At 42.3% G+C, this 17,496-nt stretch overlaps 1 protein-coding gene across 10 annotated transcripts in view; it reads left to right on the forward strand.

Moving 5' to 3' along the window:
• Positions 1 to 17,496, forward strand: part of LOC140279964 (rap guanine nucleotide exchange factor 6-like) — a 120,938-nt gene that overhangs the window by 59,447 nt on the left and 43,995 nt on the right. For 9 of the 10 annotated variants that reach the window (XM_072375190.1, XM_072375191.1, XM_072375192.1 and 6 more), the window contains one exon: positions 15,102 to 15,233. The exons of the other annotated variant lie outside the window; for it this stretch is intronic. In XM_072375190.1, the coding sequence (XP_072231291.1) occupies positions 15,102 to 15,233 (132 nt within the window). The remainder of the gene's footprint in view (positions 1 to 15,101; positions 15,234 to 17,496) is intronic. 10 annotated transcript variants of the gene reach the window in all.

Here is a 17,496-nt window from a genome sequence, read left to right on the forward strand (position 1 = left end):
ATGTCTGTCACTCTGGAAGAATCTGTCTGGGTGTCGAAAGCCTCCAAGATGTTGTCTTGATTGTGTGTGTGTGTGTGCGTGCTTGCAATAGGATGAGTAATAATTGGGTCCCTGGAGATGAAAGGGGATAAAGAGGGAAGATGTTGCAGTCTAAGGTGTCACATACAGTACAGAACAACCTTCCTGCCTTGTTACCCAGCTCTATTGTTGTCCATCCCTTATTTGATCCAAGTTCTACAAAAAGCCATCTTCAGTTTAAAAAGGTCTAGTGTTTCTTCAGCAGGGGGGTAAACCTTGTAAAACCTCATGATAGGTCATTAGTGCAGCTGTGTACACACAAGTACTGACGTTCTTTTGAATTTGAAAAAAATCCATTAATCATGGACAAATTTTAGCTTTTGGTTTCCAATGTCGAAATTTGGCTTTTAAAAATGTGACTGCAACAGATGAAAAATTGTCTCATGTTGTATAATACAAAAAAAATTTTTTCAAAGGAGCATATTGAATTTCATCATATGTTCTGTAGTGGACATTTTCCGTTGAAATGATAAACTCACTTGAGTTATTGTAGGAGTGTATTTTATTCTTGGTCTCAAAAATATCAAGAAGTCAAAAAATGCAGTTTCCCAAAGTAGATTTTTTTTTTTTGTCATTTGATCAGTCAGTTATGATACTGTGACTCGGATAATAAGTCAGTTTTTGGCTGCCATCTTTGCCAATGTTTTAAAGCTATTAAAACCTGATGTTTCGGCTCGGTCCTCATTGAAGCATTAACATTTTTGCAGGTTATTAGCAGTGCAATGATTCAGAGGAGGTGATGTTTTCGAACCTTAAGGCCTCCAGTCTCTCATGTCTCATATTTTAGCCATAAAATATAATTGTTTTCCGCTTCCTCAACTTGAACTAGTACATCTGTATTTTCTCACTGGCCCATCTAAGCTTATTTATCTTCCTCCCATAGCTGCTGAGGTTTCATCCAGCGCTGCCTGTTTGAAGTCCATGTTAATTGATCACCATCCGTGATGAGCCCACCTTTTGCAAAGGTTAATTGAGCATTCCCTTTCTTCCCATTAGGCTGATGGTGCTCTGTTTTTAGGTACAGTAGCAGAAACACTGATGGATATAGAAGCAAAGTGTGAGAATGTTCTGAAAAAAGGGATTTTAATCCCCTCACAAAATGTTTGAAACTCACAAGGGGAAAAAAGAAAAGAGGAGCAGTTCTGGAGCGTGATTAGAAGGTTGAGGGAGAAGAAGATGGAGAAAAGACACAAAAGAGACTAGCAAAAAATAATGAATCATTGAGTATATGAAAGCTTCTTTTTTTTTATTCCACAAGAGGTTTTCACTGTTTGTAACTGACTGCCTTCCAGAATGGCGGCTCGTTATTTTCTCCACAAGTCTGCCTGTTTTGACACTTTTGGCTGCCTTGACCCGGCTGGGCCATTTTTCATTGCAGGGAGATTGATGTTGGATGAATCACCGGCCCGTTCGGTACAACTGCAGCCCATGCAGCTTTGCATTGAACCGATTTAACAGTGCAATCATGTACTACAAACGATCTCAGACAGAAAAAACAAATCATTTAGTTTTACCTCTCTGCAGTGAATTCAGGCTACCAACTGGCTTTTGCACCTTTTCTGCATCTCAGTTTGGCACCAACTTGGACTGTAGATTAAACTGCTATGGAAAGTTTATTTTGCCATCAGGCAGCAGCCCTTAGCAAATAGCACGCCATACCCGTCTGATCTAATTTCTAACATCAGAGGATGGTTATTGAAATATCGACTGTGTGGCTGGAAATTTGGCATCAGATGACAGGCAGTGAAATGTAGGCCAGTGGAGTTGCTCCGTGAGGCCAGGAGGGCTTCTCATTCAAGGCACTGAGCATTTATGAGGCCTACTTTATTTACTTCAGCAATAAATGGCCCAAGACTTTAACGGGAGGTCTGTTCGGGTCAGTTTTGTTCTTCAAGAGGCTTTCAACATCTTGATTCCATTTGATTGTTTTATTGTGTTGTGCTCATGGTTGAACTGTCCCTTTAAATCATATCATGCTCATCCCAGTAGAACACAACCTCAGTGTGCATCATTCTGATGCTGGAGCCCTCCCTGCTGCCTACATGGGTTTACTGTTGAGCTTCCTCTGTGTTTTTATGACCCTTTAAATCTCTGTCCATTATTTTTCTTCACTTTTGGGTCTGTCTTTTAGTCAGGGATTCCTCCATCTTCTATTACTTCTTCACCCCTTCCTCTCCCTCCACCTTTCCATCTCTCTATCTATTATTTAAAGATCAATAATGGGGCCTTTTTTTGTCGTTCCCAGCCCGATGCTGTTGTTTCTGTTGCCTTGGTGGGTTGCATCCTCCCTCATCTGCCCCTTCCTTTCTTAGAAATCACACCAAAGATGGGAGAGGTTGTTTCGGATGGGTTGCTTTATAGTAGATGTCTTTTTTCATGTGTGCTTTAAAGATTTCTCAAGTTTTTGCTGAAAGAAAACGAATAAGCAAGCAGTGTCTTACATTACTGATGAGAAGATTCATGTAATTTTAACAATCTCCCACCTTTGGGTTGCAAATATCTCCTGCAGAGGGCATCAGGTCCAGCCTAGGACTGCTGCCTTTGCTTTCCTCAGCAATCAATGGGCCGTGCTGAGCATTGGCATTATCAGTTTGTCTTGGCCCCTTCTCCATTGAATAGTAATGGGGCTATTGTGTTGTTTGTAGGGGAGAGATTCACTGGGAAGATGGATTTAGTGTCAGGGCAGGAAGGGCCAGGCATGGCAGGTCAAACAGATTGACAGGTACACAGACAAAGTGTCTGGCATATCCAAATATGTGCCACTCTCAAAACCTCAGCACACCAGTGTAGTATAATCATCCAAAAACGGAGCAAATCAAATGTGTGTTTGGTTTTTAAAGATTCCCCTTTAAAACTTCACAGATTTACTTCAGTTTAGCTGACTAAATGGTGCATTTTATTGAAGCTACAGTTGCGCTTCAAGCTATCACCAGAGCAGATAGCTATATTAAACTGCTCAACATCTATTGAGTGGAATAAAGAGATTAATTATTCTCCAGTACAAGCTATTGACCAGCTGCTCAGTGCTGTGGCTTCATGCCCAGACGGCAGTCTGATTAGGAGCTGAATTCATAGAAGCGTTACAATTCTTTCATGTTTCAAAGTTGACTTTCAAACAGAGCAGTTACCTTTTTGTTCCAAAGGTAACGCGTTGAGTGGTTTGCCAACTAATGTATTTACAAAGAAGGATTTGAGTGGTCGTTGTGGCTTAACGATAAAGTGGGTAACATGTAAGGCATTTTTATGACAGAAGTGCAGTACGTTCTTAATAAATGTGCTTTTAATAAATGTGTGTGTGTGTGTGGGGGGGGGTAATCAGTGGGTTGCAGTTTGCGCTTTTCGATGTCACTACTTCCCACACACTTGACCTTCTAACTGGAGGAGCAACATGCATAAATAATGATGAGGAAGATTGCGTCAAACATAAACGTAGTTCTGTGTGGTAGTCAATGTTGTTTTGTGTGTAGTTTCTCTTTTTTCTGGATCTATGATGACAGTTATGCATGAACAAACTAACTAACCAGTACAAGCTCTGTCTATCGTAAGCGTCTGCGTCATCAGTTCAGCAGAAGCAAACTGCAGGCACCATTAAAAGAGTCTTAGATAGCTGCAGCGTGGCTCCCTGGGTGCATGAATATGTTGACGGAACCGTTTTTGTGCTTTAAGAGAATGACCTTTGCCAGGCGAGGTTAATGCCACTGCCTCTTCGCATTGGCCTTGGCTGATTTACTCCGACCTCAGCCCCACAGACAGGCTGACAGACGAAATGACAGAATCCAAGCTGGGTGTCAATGTGGCCTTTAAGCTTAAAGAGTCGGAGAGGGGTTCCGGGGGGGGGGGGGGAATTTGTTCTGATAAAAACACAAGCAGAGAGACAGAGAATTTGAGCAAGAAGCAACAATAGAGAGAGCAAGAGAGCTTTTAGCATGCCAAGGGAGGTCTAGGATATCATATGCACAGGAAGTGGGGGTGATAAAGATCGATATGGATTGCATTTAGCCAGGCCATGTCCTACTCGCCCCCCAGAAGTCATAAATCACGGTTCAGTCCTTCTAAACAAAAACAGACATCATTGCAGGTTTTAGTTTCTTTTAATTTCTTTGAGCATCTTATTCAGAAGGTCCTTTGAAAGCATTGTTACGAATGTTACAGACACAATTTATTGGGTTGTGAGCACACTGTGTGTTGTTTCTGCCAGATTTCGTTTGCTTTCTGGAGAGTGACAGCTGCAAGGGAAAGAGATGTGTAGTTTTCTTTAACTACGTTTCTTCAGCCTTTGTCTCCTCCTCGTGTCCTGACTTGAGTCATTAAGCATGTGCGTGTAAATCTCATCCTTTATTTAGACTGAATAGGCTGGGCGGAGCGCACTGCCTCAACACTTATAAAAGTACATGTTGATTTTTAAACCACAATTGGGCCTGTTTCACCCCTGGATTCCTGAATCACTGCTCTGTAAAGTGGCAAGCAAGTCTTCAAACCTGGGCAAATTTGAATGGCTGCACCACTTCCTGTTTTTATAAAGCTGCCAATCAAAAAGGCTTTCTCAAACTTTACCGTTTACTGCTGCAAGAAAAAAGTTGGCGCTGTATGAATGTTTCAGATGTTGCAGTCGCATGAAAAGGCTTGTGTGGTGTCCTTGATGGCTGTTAGTTGTGATTGGCTGAATTTTTTTTCTTCTTTTAAGAGTGAAAGGCCCTCGTAACATTACAAGACGGAATATGCTGAAAGTGAGGCTACTCGCCTCCTCACACTCATTCTTTGTCCGTACAATCTTGCACCCTTGCTTGTAACACTTGAAATTGCTGACCTTTCACCCCTCACTAAATGCTGTTCAACACCCATAAATACACAAACAGGTCAGTCACAGCACTCCCCCTCTCTTTATGTGCAGGTTCCACCTCCTGTACCAGAGGGCTGTCAGTCAGAAGCAGCTATCCCCAACCTCCCCCCCCCCTCCCACACAAACATATCCAAGTGATGATGTTTCAACCACTCAGGGCCACCACCCCCTCAATTTCACTTGCTCCCATTATCTCACTGCTATTGATCCCCCGCCCCCCGCCTGTTCAACCAGAGAGCCTTTGCTGGATAATTTTCAAGGGCATTTATAAATACGAGATGGGGAGGGTGGGTGATTGCTCTGTGGCTGTTTGTGAATTAATGTGTAAAAAAATGAAGTGGAGGACGGTGCCGGGGAAGCAGGTGGACTGTGGCATGTCTGCATGAAAACAAATGTCATGGGGCTGGAATAATGGAGTTCATCTACTCCGATAGCTGTGCTGACTGGCGTTGTCGGCCAGAATATTAACACATCTGGAGCTCATGGTTAGTTAAAAAAGTGAATTTCCTTTCCTGGCTGGCTGTGGTGCCAAAGTTGCAGTTGGCTCTGTTTGGGTTGCGTTGAGTTGAGCGGGCCGGCATAGTGAAACAGGATCCAACATTAACAAAAACACCACAGGAGAACCACAGGGTGGAGCCGCCACTCCACCCGGCTCCAGGGTCAACCTGTAGGGGTGTGTGTGTGTGTGTGTGTGTGTTGGTACGTGTGAAGCGCTGTTGATTGGGCTGCGGGGCAGGAAGCATCTGTTAGCAGAGGGGGAGCCAGGAGGCACTACGTTGTATGCGTCTGTCTGTGTCGTGTGTGCGCTGCATGTTTTTCAGTGTGTGTGCGCGAGTGTGTAACTGGACTTGTGTTTGTGTCAGAACCAGAGCCAAGTGTTCTCCCTTCCCTCCTGTATCCGGCAGACCTGGCCGTGGCCCACCTTCCTCAGGCGCTCAGACAGAGACGCCTTTTAGCTTCCTGTAACATGCACAGTCACACTCACGCACACAAAAGACGGTACTGGCACACAGACAAACGCACATATTACACGTTTCATAAGATCGGTGTTGCTCCCCCAGAGACTTTGTTCACAAAGAGATTAGGACAATAATTCCTTGTAGTATTCATTAGTGAGATATTATACATAATTCACAAGTTGCACATTGAACCAGGCACAGACTACAGAGGATGTATAGTCGAAATACTGGAGCAGCACTGAAGCTGCATCAACATCCTGTCAGTTGGAAGACGCGGGCCTCATCCTATTAGTCCTATAACTAAACTATAACTAAATCAACCTGGTCCAGGCAAGCAATTTTTTTTCTTGAAAATGTGTCCATCCAGGTGTCCTGCTGAGGGTGGAGACGGAGGACAGACGGGTGTCACAGATTAAATCTTCCTCAGCTACAATCATCGTCCACTGCCACACATACACATTCAGACTCCTCTTAAAAGGAATTTCCTCTTAAGTGTGGCTCTCATTTTCAGTCCTCCAGTAAAGAAAACTTGTCTTCAGGGGTGCCAATACGTGCCAGTTGATTTCTGTATTATGATTCTGCAAAGTTACACTCATTCCTTTGCAGGTCCAGGATAATGTTTCCATGCAAACACAGTTGTACCTATTCAGGACTATGGAAATTCCTGTGAACTTCAAATTCTTAATATGCAAGTGGCACACACACACTCACATTTTGTCCATTGTTTTAGGGCTCATTCCTTTATTCGGCAGCACAGTAATGTGTTCAGGATTTTTAAGTCTGTCAGTGATTCATCTGATGTGAAATGAGGACAGAAGCTTCTCACAGGCACAAAAGCTTTCCTCCCATCTCTGCCCGTCCCCATTTGTCTCGCTATTCTCGTGCTCCTTTGCTCCCTCTGTGTGTTTTGCCAACATCAGACAATTGGGGCAAAAGTCGCAGGCCTTTGGCAGTGCTGATGCCATTCAACATCCCGTCTGTCACAATACTGGCAGAGCGCAGTGTTGAAACTGCCAACTGATGACTGTTGATCCACTGCGGCAAGTTGCCAGCCAATGTCTGTCCAGACCAGGAACTCGCCCGCCAATTATTGCTGAACCTCGTTCATCGCTAAGTGGTGCCTGCCAAATCACAGGATGAAGTTTCTTTTTCTCAAATGAGATAAAAAAGATTTTTCAGAGGGTTTTTTTGGGTTACTTTGGCTGAATTTTCATTTACTTTTTGGGGCAAGAGAAAAAAAGTTGTGCCCCATATTCAACATACTAATTTCTTTCCGAGTCTTTTTTTCCAGCATGTGTTAATAAAATCTCATGTAAGCAGCTGGGCTTCAGCTAAATGGTTTCTCATTGAAAACACTGAGCCGTTTTTAAACTGTGTATTTCTAATAATATCGTTATAGTGGTGTTGGGCCGGTAAAGGTATCACTGAGAAACTGGTGTCATTTTTTCACAGATTGGGACAAAGATGCCATATAGAGTAAGCGGCCTTTTTTGGAAAAGAAGTCAAATGCGTCACGGAAACTTCAGATGTACTTTTTACACAAACAAGTTTTTTCTCAGTGTGTGATGAAGCCTGCTTTGTGTTTGTAACCGTTAGAGTGAGTGTGTATCCCATTTTTTTCATGGCCTTTTAATTTGTGGTGCAGCAGAATCGATTAACAAGTAATGTGAAGCAGCGGTGATGGATTTCAGTGTGATTTAATTATTTTTTTTAAAGATTTTTGTAGCAAGTAAGAGAATAGTTTTAACCGAAATTAACCGTGCGAAACTGCGTGTTTGTGAGACAGAGGGAGCACATGTGTTTGAGCTCTTGTTTTGTGGGAAAACACACGCCGTCTTCTTTGCTTGACAGCGTTTGAGTCCTCATCTCCTCATGTGGTCCCCTGCTAACTGCGGCAGCACTCTGTCTCCAACCCCCTCTCTGTTACATGTCTGTCTTTGCAGTTGTCACCTCCAATTTCAGCTTCAATTCATTACATCTCCCCTTGCTCCGGCTGGTGCAGACACTCAGTCATGCACACACACAGAGGCACATTGCCAGAGATATGGTGCTCTGGGCTGAGGCAGAATTGGAATCTTAAGAGAATATTGGAGACTTTTTTATCTTCATCTGTTGCCTCACTTTCACTTCATCCTCATTTCACCCCACCCTGCCAGTCCTAACTGTTTTATTTTTTCTGGGCCCTCTCTCTATCTCCACACACACACACACACACACACACACACACACACACACACACACACACACACACACACACACACACACACAAAACCTATTCAGTCTGTTTTTCACTTTCACCTTTTTCACTCCTCTTTTAGCTGTTTCCTCCTTTTCCTCCTTTGTCTCTGTTACTCACATTTACTCCAGGTGCCTCACCCCCCCTTCCGTCTCCATCTGTCTTCCTGCACTGTATCTTAATCCAACCGTCTGAACTCACCAGTAATGGAGAAGAGCATGAGCTATGCACTAAGACTGTTCATAAAGCTCAGTTTTGCTGAATGGAGACCAGAGATAACGCACGGTTTTCATATTTAGTCAAATCTGTGCTGGTTGGTTTGCACGAGTCTTTATAGGCGTCATTGTAGGCTTTTCTCCTCTCTCCTTGTGTATTTACTTTTGTGTGTACGAATCATCGTCTGTGTGTGTGTGCGTGTGTGTGTGTTTCCAGGCTCTGTCCATGGCTTACAACATTAGAGTCGACAATGGCCTGGATTGATCAAAGGTTTGTCCAGCTCTGCAGGGCTAAATCTGGTGCGACTGGGTGTGTGTGTGTGTGTGTGTGTGTGTGTGTGTGTCCTTTTTTTTTTAAGACATCAGAGCCGATGTTCACACCTAGCCAGTTTGATGAGGCTCCTCGCAGTCATTTTACTCATTGTCGCTCTCACTGATGCAGAAGGAGGAGGCTAAGGCTGAACGAGAAGGTGACAGGACTAGAGAGAAGTAGTGACAGGAGAGCTGTAGAGAGGAGGCTGTGATGAGGGAAGGAGATAGACCGAGACAGGAGACGGCATTACTTGCCAAAAAGGCGAGGTGGGCCGGGTAGAGATAATGCAAAGAAACCATAAAACAAGAGGAAATCAGATCCAGGCGCCAAGTTAAGTGCTGTCACAAAGAAAGGGGTAACTCTGTTGTGCTGGGACAGTTGCAGCATTGTTCTTTTGTGCAGAGGTGCACTTCTACTGTCTGCGATGTGGTTTTTGGTCTAACAACCAGCTGTGAAAGCTAAATCAACATAGTGACAGCTACTATGAGCGAGGACACGCTGTAGCTAAGTCTTCCCTCTTTTAATTAGTAACAGTGCCCTAAATCCTTGGGGGGGAAGCCCTTTGTGGAAATTACCTTGCAAAAAAAATGCACATTACTTGTCACCTCATACACTTTTTTCTTATAATGATAGGATGTAAAAAGAAAATACACTATTTTTCAAGCATACACGTGTAAGCTGAATATTTACTCATAGTAAAAGCTGAAGTTCTACACGCAGTAATTAACTGGCATTGATGGTTGTTCAGCCTACTTCTCAGGTCATGTTCGCGCAGTTTGTCACTGCTGACATCTACAGGCCAACCTTGTTAATTTCAGCTACCCCAGCAGTGACCTCAGCATCCATCACCATGCCTGTATGTACTCAGCTCTGAGGGTCTCAGTATGCTACAGCGGATACGTTAAGCAAAGCGAGGCAATAGAAATGAGCTGGCAGCTTGATTGATGGGGGATTTATTATGCTTAGCTTTTGACTTTAGTCACCATCTCAATCCTTCATAGCTATTATAGTATAATATTGGATATGCATTGAGTAAATTAGAACTTTTTGTCTGTTTTTGGTCTCCACATTGTTTTAGACATTGGTCTGAAACGGTACATCTTTCCCAGAGCAGGCAGCTCTCTCTTGTTTATTTATGTCACCTTTTTGTGACCAAATAACGCATAAATATACTAATTTCTGCATCCTTGTGTTGTTTTTGGATAATTCCTCTCTATGATCGTATCATTTTGTTTTCTCTCTTTGTCGTTGTTTTTTTTACCTGCTTTAATTATAATCCTCATCAAGATTCATCAACCACAACTTATTTTAATTACTGAGCAGACTCATTTATCCTCTTTATTATTCATCATAACGTATTGTTCTCTTTTATTCTTCTCTGCCTCTAAGCCTCACTTCGGTGCACATTTGTTAATGCATGTTTTATCTTGGCTCCATCTTTGTTGGTATAACCTTTCACTAATCCTCTCACTAATCCACCAAAGTCATTGGTGATTCTTGTTATTTTGTTATTAAATTGTCTTTGCATCCAAAAGAGTCCCCACAAGCTAAAACTACAAAAGTTGAGGTCTGGGCCACAAAGGCTGGGAAGATAAATGAAACGGTTCAGTAACATGATCTGGTATACAAAGAGCACCTTAGAGAAGCAGAGTCTCAGTCGTAAAGATGGACAGAGGTGTGGCAGTCTGCCAAAGCTCTGTGTACAAATTGTGGAGAGATTTCAGAATAATGTTTCTCAATGTGACTTTAAATATTCATTAATCTACCGTAGATGATATCATCAAAACATTTAGAAAATCTGGAGACATCTCTGTGTACGTGGCTGAAAATCAATGTTTGACGTCCATTATCTTGGGTTCTTGGACAGTAGTGCATTAAAACAGGCATGATTCTGTCATGGAAATCACTGCATGGACTTGGGAACACTTCCAGAAATCATTGTCTGTGAACACGGTTCATCGTCCATCCTCAAATTCAGGTTAAAGCTCTATTATGCAAAGAAGAAGCCAAATGTGAACATGATCTAGAGATGTCAATGTCTCCTGCTGGATAAAGCTCATTTATAGTGGACTGAGGCAAAGTAGAAACCTGTTCTTTGATGAAAGAAATTCAAATCTGAAATCCTTTTTGGATGTCATGGATGCCACTTCTTCTGGGCTAAAGAGCAGTGGGAGCATTTGGCTTGTTACCCGGTTTCTTCAGTGGCTTCAGATCTGACAACTTTCATCCAGATAACATCTATTTCACAGAAGGCCTTGCACTTTTCAGCAAGACTGCACACTGCATCTGTTGCAACAGCAAGGCCCCATGGTCTCTTTACTATTGCTGTCTTTACTATTGCTAACTTTTTGGGTTGTAATTAAAGGCGATGCACTGGCACATTTTCAAGTGAGACAACAGCATTTACAGCACTCTACTCCTGTCCTATTAAGTTGTAATACTGTGACCCTTTCTGGTACCTCAAACCATCCACTTTCCGACTTCAGTGCTAGATGGACCGGGTGTGTGGTATTAAGATCTCTGAAAACCATAATGCATCTCTACACATTGAACAGCAATGGAGCAAAGACTATCCCAGCACTAAGGGTTTGCGAAAACCTGTCAGTGCTCTAAGTGGCTAAATGGCTGATGTGGACTTTATTGTCCATTTTTTTTTTGGCAGATCACCCAGGCCCACGGCCACTTAATCTTCTTAAAAACACTGCAATAGTTTATTAAAAGTAGGAAGAAGAGGGCATCACTCTAATATCATATATTATGGTGATTTAACTTGTTTTTCTTGCATGGAATTGAGTCGGTCTAGAGAAATAAAATGAATTATAAGGAACTTGAAATGCAGAGCTGTGATTTAAATCCTTCTTTGTCCTCCTTCCTGATGGACGGAAGGCACTAATTCAGATGGTAAACAGCAATAAATGATGATATTGAGCAAGCACTGGCTTTCACTCAGATATATTCAATTTGCATTTGGCTCAACCCACAGCTGAATTACCACATACATCTACATGCATTATTCACAATGTTAGGGGTGTGAAAAATAAATCCGTGATACTGTAAGATTATGATCTGTTTAACGGATTCTCTGACTCATCTGTATTCTTTTGGCCTATGATTTCTTTTTGTGCGGCCATCCGTATTTGCACCACTTCAGGCCTTTGTTTCTCATGTATTCTCATCAACTTGGATGAAGTAAATCTTCGTTGGCGTCTTATTACAACAGATGAAAGGTAAATTTCTCTGGAGATAATCAGACTCATCTAGTGATTGCTCCAGTGAAAGCGCAGCGACTCCATAATTGTGCCAGCTCCTTGACATGATAGAACCGTACAGCTCAAGGAACCTTGCACATTTATATTTAATCTTCTCGGTCTCATCCTTAATGCATGAGGAAAATGGGAGACCCCCTCACCCCACCCCCACTCCTTGTTTTGGCCTGCTGGGAGAGGAAAAGAGGGGGATTAGAATAGGATTAAGTCTGTGGTGTGAATAGGAGCCACGAGCCCACCACCGCTCTTGGCTCCTCCCTTCTAGGCTTTGCGGTCTCATGTACTCAGAAAAACACATTTAATGTTCTTCCTTTTAACCAAAGGCTTATCCAGAACTCTATTTAAATAATTCGTTTGTTTGTTTTTCCTCATTGCTCTGCAGCCTGTAGTTTACCAGCGTTGGGTGCCATGACAGTATTCCTGTTCTTTAAGCGTAGACGGTGGATCGTCAGACTAATCTGTAACACCATCAACTCCAACAAAATCCAGAATTAGTCAGGATATAATGGTGGATAAGCCTACGTTAGACCATTCTAACAGCATGACACAGACATTCAACCTCATCTCTAAAGCTCTCTTGTATTAACTCCTTCCTTCCTTCTAAATCAGTGGTATGATCATCACAATAACCTTAAACACCATCCACATCACCTTAAGGATTCATGAAGTTCTCTTTCCAGATGTGCCGATCTTAGTACAAATGTAGGACGCCTCATAACTACTCTATCATGCAGAAATCAATATGTATTTATCTGTGATGAAACTAGCAATCGCTCTCTGTCCTCCCAAGAAACACAGTAAAGTTCTGCTGAAGGGCTGGGTCAACAGTAAGCTTCAGGTCGAAGAGTGGAGATATGCATATGTGTGTAACTGGGTGTAATTCGGTCGATAATACCAGCAGTCTTATGATTGCGTGTTGTCTGTGGATCAATATTTGAATCACACAATACATTAGTCTGCTGTACTTAATAGGAAATGGATTAGACTTAAATGCTCGTTCTTTCCAGACTTGGACCTCATTCCAAAGTCATTATGTGTATACGCATGTTACAGTAGCATACTGTGTAATTAGAAAACTACTTTTTCAGTGTCAGTAGAGTTTTAATATCCCTACTGTAATATTTGAGATAAACATACAGCAACGCAGAATATATCAGAATATATGAATGTTACATATGAAGGGCATATGACAAATCCGGGCAGCAGATGCTTTTTTTCCTTATATTTGAATTTAACAGTCAAGCCTTTATCATGAACATATGACTGCATTTAAACATTTTATTATGATTTCTTCTTATATCCAGGTCTTTGGATTAAGCGAGTATAGAGTATAGAAAATGGATTTCCGGATGTTGTGTAAATCCACTTTTGCCTTCCAGTGTACCTCTCATTCAGAACAAGCCATTTAACTTCTTAAACTCCACCCCTCAATGCTGCGTTTCCCTGTTGGTTTGAAGATAGGGGGGCTTAAGTGCTGATGAGGTTGTACAGTACAACAGGCCTATTAGGAGAGAGCACTGAGGGGCAGAACCCCCAGACTCAACGTCTTTAATATTGCATGTAGGCACCGTGGTTGCTTGCAGCCCCAGCTTGCTTCCGAGCCCAGGCTTTGCAAAACGGTTGGCCTGAGTGTTTAAACGGTTGTTTATGTGTGTGTTTGGACTGATTTGGAGATGGAGGAGATGTGCTGCAGGTTTTCATGGTGTCGCAGGAGGACATCTTCCCTCACCCTGACTCAGCCCAGATCCAAGCTGGTAAGGCTCCAGATTTAAAGGTTGTTACGAGGCAGATGAGGGGCCAAGCACAGTTGTCCATGGAGGTGAAACATAGCTGCCTGGGTTCTTTCCCTTTTTTTCCATGCAGCTCTTAGCATCTTAAATCAGATTTTAGAAACCATTTTAAATATAGATCTTTGGAGAAATACATTTGAGTCGTCGGAACACATTATCGGTCTTGTTTGTTTGCAGCAGAGCAGACGTGCTGCACCGTAGAGACCAACTAAATGGATGGCATGGTGAACTTCCTCAAACCTGAGCTCATAATACCTGCAGTCCGCCCTTGCTTCTGGAAGTGCTGTTTAGACACGGAGGATGTTTCCAGTTTTTCAGAGCCTCTGAATCTTTTAACATTTCATCTCTGAGTCTTCCAGGAGCCAGTGTTGTCAGACTTACATTATTGATCCTGGACATCTTTATGTCTATTGGTTTCCTTCTGTTTCTGCTGTTGTGCCCTGTGCTGTGTATTTGTTGGATTCATTCATGGACTTGATGTGAAAGATGGAATGTCATTACCGCCAGAATAAAACAAAAATAATTTAAAAAAAAAAGAAATAAAAAAGATAAGGGGATTGATGGTCTGACTCAGTCTGATGATGAATAGAGGGCAGAGCATCTCAGGAGGAAGTGTTAGTTTGTTCAGCTGCTCGCTAACTGAGGAATGAATATGCAGCGTGTGTGGAACAGAACTCTAATTTACACACATTTTTTAAGGATCAGTGTGTCCAGTGAAATGATGTTTTCTCCATACAAGTTTTTGCTCAGCATCCTTTCAGAAATAATCAGAGGTCATTTCCATGAATTTGATATATGAGATAGTCTCTTGAAAAACGACAGCGTTATAGTTCTCATGCTTTAAGAAGTCACTTGACTGCTTGAGTGATTCATTATGAATCTGGACTGGTGTGTGAGAATGTGCTCTTGGGAGACTTTAAAGCACAAGCGTGTGATAACAGAACAGAAACAGAAGTAAACAAACTTAGGACGTCAACAGATTTCCTCGGGAAGTGTCTTTTGTTCGTGCATTCTTGATGTGTTTTCTGATTTAATTACTCCGATGGAAACGGTTTTGTTTGAGTTGGACATAAAAGCTGCCAGTATCATACGGAGGCCGGGGTTTACTGTTCCAGTACCTGCCACCTTCACTGTCTACCAGTTCATTGCTCGATCATAATTTACAGCCATGTGAAGTATTTTCAGCTCTGACCTCCACATGTTAATTATCCTGGAGTACAGCATGTCAAACTGTGCCAAACCAGCACTGGCTTTCAAGCTGATGAAACCGCTGTATGTCTGTGTGTGTGTGTGTGTGTGTGTCTTTTCCTCCATCGTACAGTGATTGTGAGAAAGTTTTTGCCTCCTTTATACTCACGTCATGTTTTCCTCTCTCTGCCTCTCGATTGTTTCCTGTCTGAACAGCTTCCTGCTGACCTCAATAAGATGCACCTAACAGACCACGCCCACCAGCAGGTGATGCACATGGCTCCCAGCCAATCAGGATGCAGCATCGCCAGTGACTCCGGGAGCAGCAGCCTGTCAGATATTTACCAGGTGCTACCTCTTTGCATGCAGACTACAACTATTATCTATTGTTTTGATCTCTTTGTTAGATTGCACAGACCCACAAATACAAAATCGTTTGCACATGTGTGGTTTATACTAATGAAAGGCAGTTTGTTTCCTTTCACATTACCATATTAATTCCACTTGGTGTTGTGGAACGTTCATACCATAAGTTTGTTGTTCACCGGCTCTGGAAGTGTGGAGTGTCACGAGTTTTTGGGTCATGTCTCATCCTAATAAAGAGCTTTTGGAATATCTTTATTTTTTAACTGGCATTTTCGGGAGAAAAAAAACCAAAAACCTTTTGATGAATAAAAAATGAATCTCCCCTGCCACCATTAATGCCTGAATAATTACACATAATGATCTGAGCCTATCTGATCCAGTGCCGAGCCTACAGTCAGACTCACACCACTACAGCACCTCTGCTGGCAAAATGTCTTTTTCTGACAGATAATTGTCTTCATTGCGATGTGCTTTAAATCTGGTTTGCTTACCTGTAACTTATCAGTCACCCTCTCACCTTTCCTCCTTGTAATCCCTCTCTTCTTGCTAATTATTGCACATCAGTTGTGCATCCTGGTGACTCGTCTACCTCTCTGCTTCCTGCTGTGGATTAAAGGTCACGCGCAGGAAATGAACCTAACCTTTCAAGCTCCATACTTACCTGTGCTACAGGTATATCTATAGCTGGATCTGTGGCAAACATTTAGCAGGTTTCTGTCTTCGGTAAAAGATGTTATACAGTGATGGGTGGCAGAAAGATTGAGTATGACGTCTAATGTACATAAGAAACAAAGAAAAAAAGAGATTAGAAAGCATTATAAGTGGGTCATACTGGGGTCTGAGTGATGTGTGAGGTGTCCCCTGAAATCTGTTGTGCTCGCTCAAACTTGATCTGCACACAAAATGACAACTTGAACTCTGCATTAAAACAGGTAGATATTCTAACTTTACTGAGTAATGTGGGTGAGGACGCAGGGTCCTCAGCTGCCGTAGCTATGAGTGTGGATAAATATCTGATAAAAATCAGATTTATTCATTTTTGAATTCCTGGTATTTTCTAATCCTACATTTCATGTCAGTATTATTCCAAAACTGCATTCACTCTCCCTCTGATAGTGCTTTAATATTTACTCTCTTCTTTTGTATCTGCCTCACCCTTTACGTGACATTTCTGAGCATTAACCAGCTCTGTGTGCGTTGGAATGAAATGCTTTTCTTAAGTCTTGGGTGTCTAAAAGGCGTCAAATCAATAGCAGAGAAAAGAGTACACGATAAGCCAGTCATCTAATCATTTTAATCCCTCAGTTTGTCTAATCTCCCCTCTTACACAGAAAGTTGTGGTAAGTCCTTGCTTTCATCCTCCACTGTTCCTTACAGCCTGGCAGTGATTATACACTAGCCTGATAGTATTACATTTCAACATGGGAACCTGTGAGGTTAGTTTGCTAATGAGCCAAGTTTATGAGGTGGTGTGATCTATGGGCAAAGCCGGCCACAACACTAATGAGATTTGTTTTAATGAGGAATGCAAACAATTCACCAAGATGCTGTCAGAGCTCAGGCAGTGGTTTGTTGTTGGTGCTGCTAAAACCTTTAAATTTGCTACAGGTAGGATAACCTTCACCGTGTCAGTAAATACTCATTTATTTTACCCCGAATAATCTAAGAATTTTTCTGCATAAAGTTTTTAACAAAGCATAAATGAGCAAAACATAAAATAAAAATAAAACTTAGAAACGCTTTGCAAAGTGGAAAAAAGACCTTATTCAGATTTCTTTTAACCTCCTTGTCTCCTGCCTGTCGGTGCTTGGCTCGTCTGTGAGGAACTGCAGATTGATGCAAGTCATGTAAACCTGGGTCAGAAGCCGAACACAGAGATCCGATCTTTTCATTCTCAGATTAGGTATTTATGACACGGCTCTGATCCCATCAGCTTGCCGCTGACCCGCCTTCATGTTTGTTTACAGCTGTCTTAAAGAGCTGACCTTCCAGTCAGCTGTGGACCTCAGCTGTCAATGCAAACGCACTGTTTTTGTTGTGAGTTTCTCCCACGCATCTAAAAAATTCCACTGCAGTCTGTCTTACCTGAACACCGAGCAACTCCCTTCACTCAGCGTCTCCAGCTTCTCTGCCTCGTCTTACACTGCTAATACTCCCCTCTACCTCTACTGCACATCCCAAACCTTTTGCACAAACCTCCCAAGTATTTCACTTCTCTGCCCTCCCACTACAGCACGCTTTCACT

The sequence above is a fragment of the Leuresthes tenuis genome, unplaced genomic scaffold (genome assembly GCF_036924035.1).
Source record: "Leuresthes tenuis unplaced genomic scaffold, fLeuTen1.0.hap1 SCAF_21, whole genome shotgun sequence".
Taxonomy (NCBI): domain Eukaryota; kingdom Metazoa; phylum Chordata; class Actinopteri; order Atheriniformes; family Atherinopsidae; genus Leuresthes; species Leuresthes tenuis.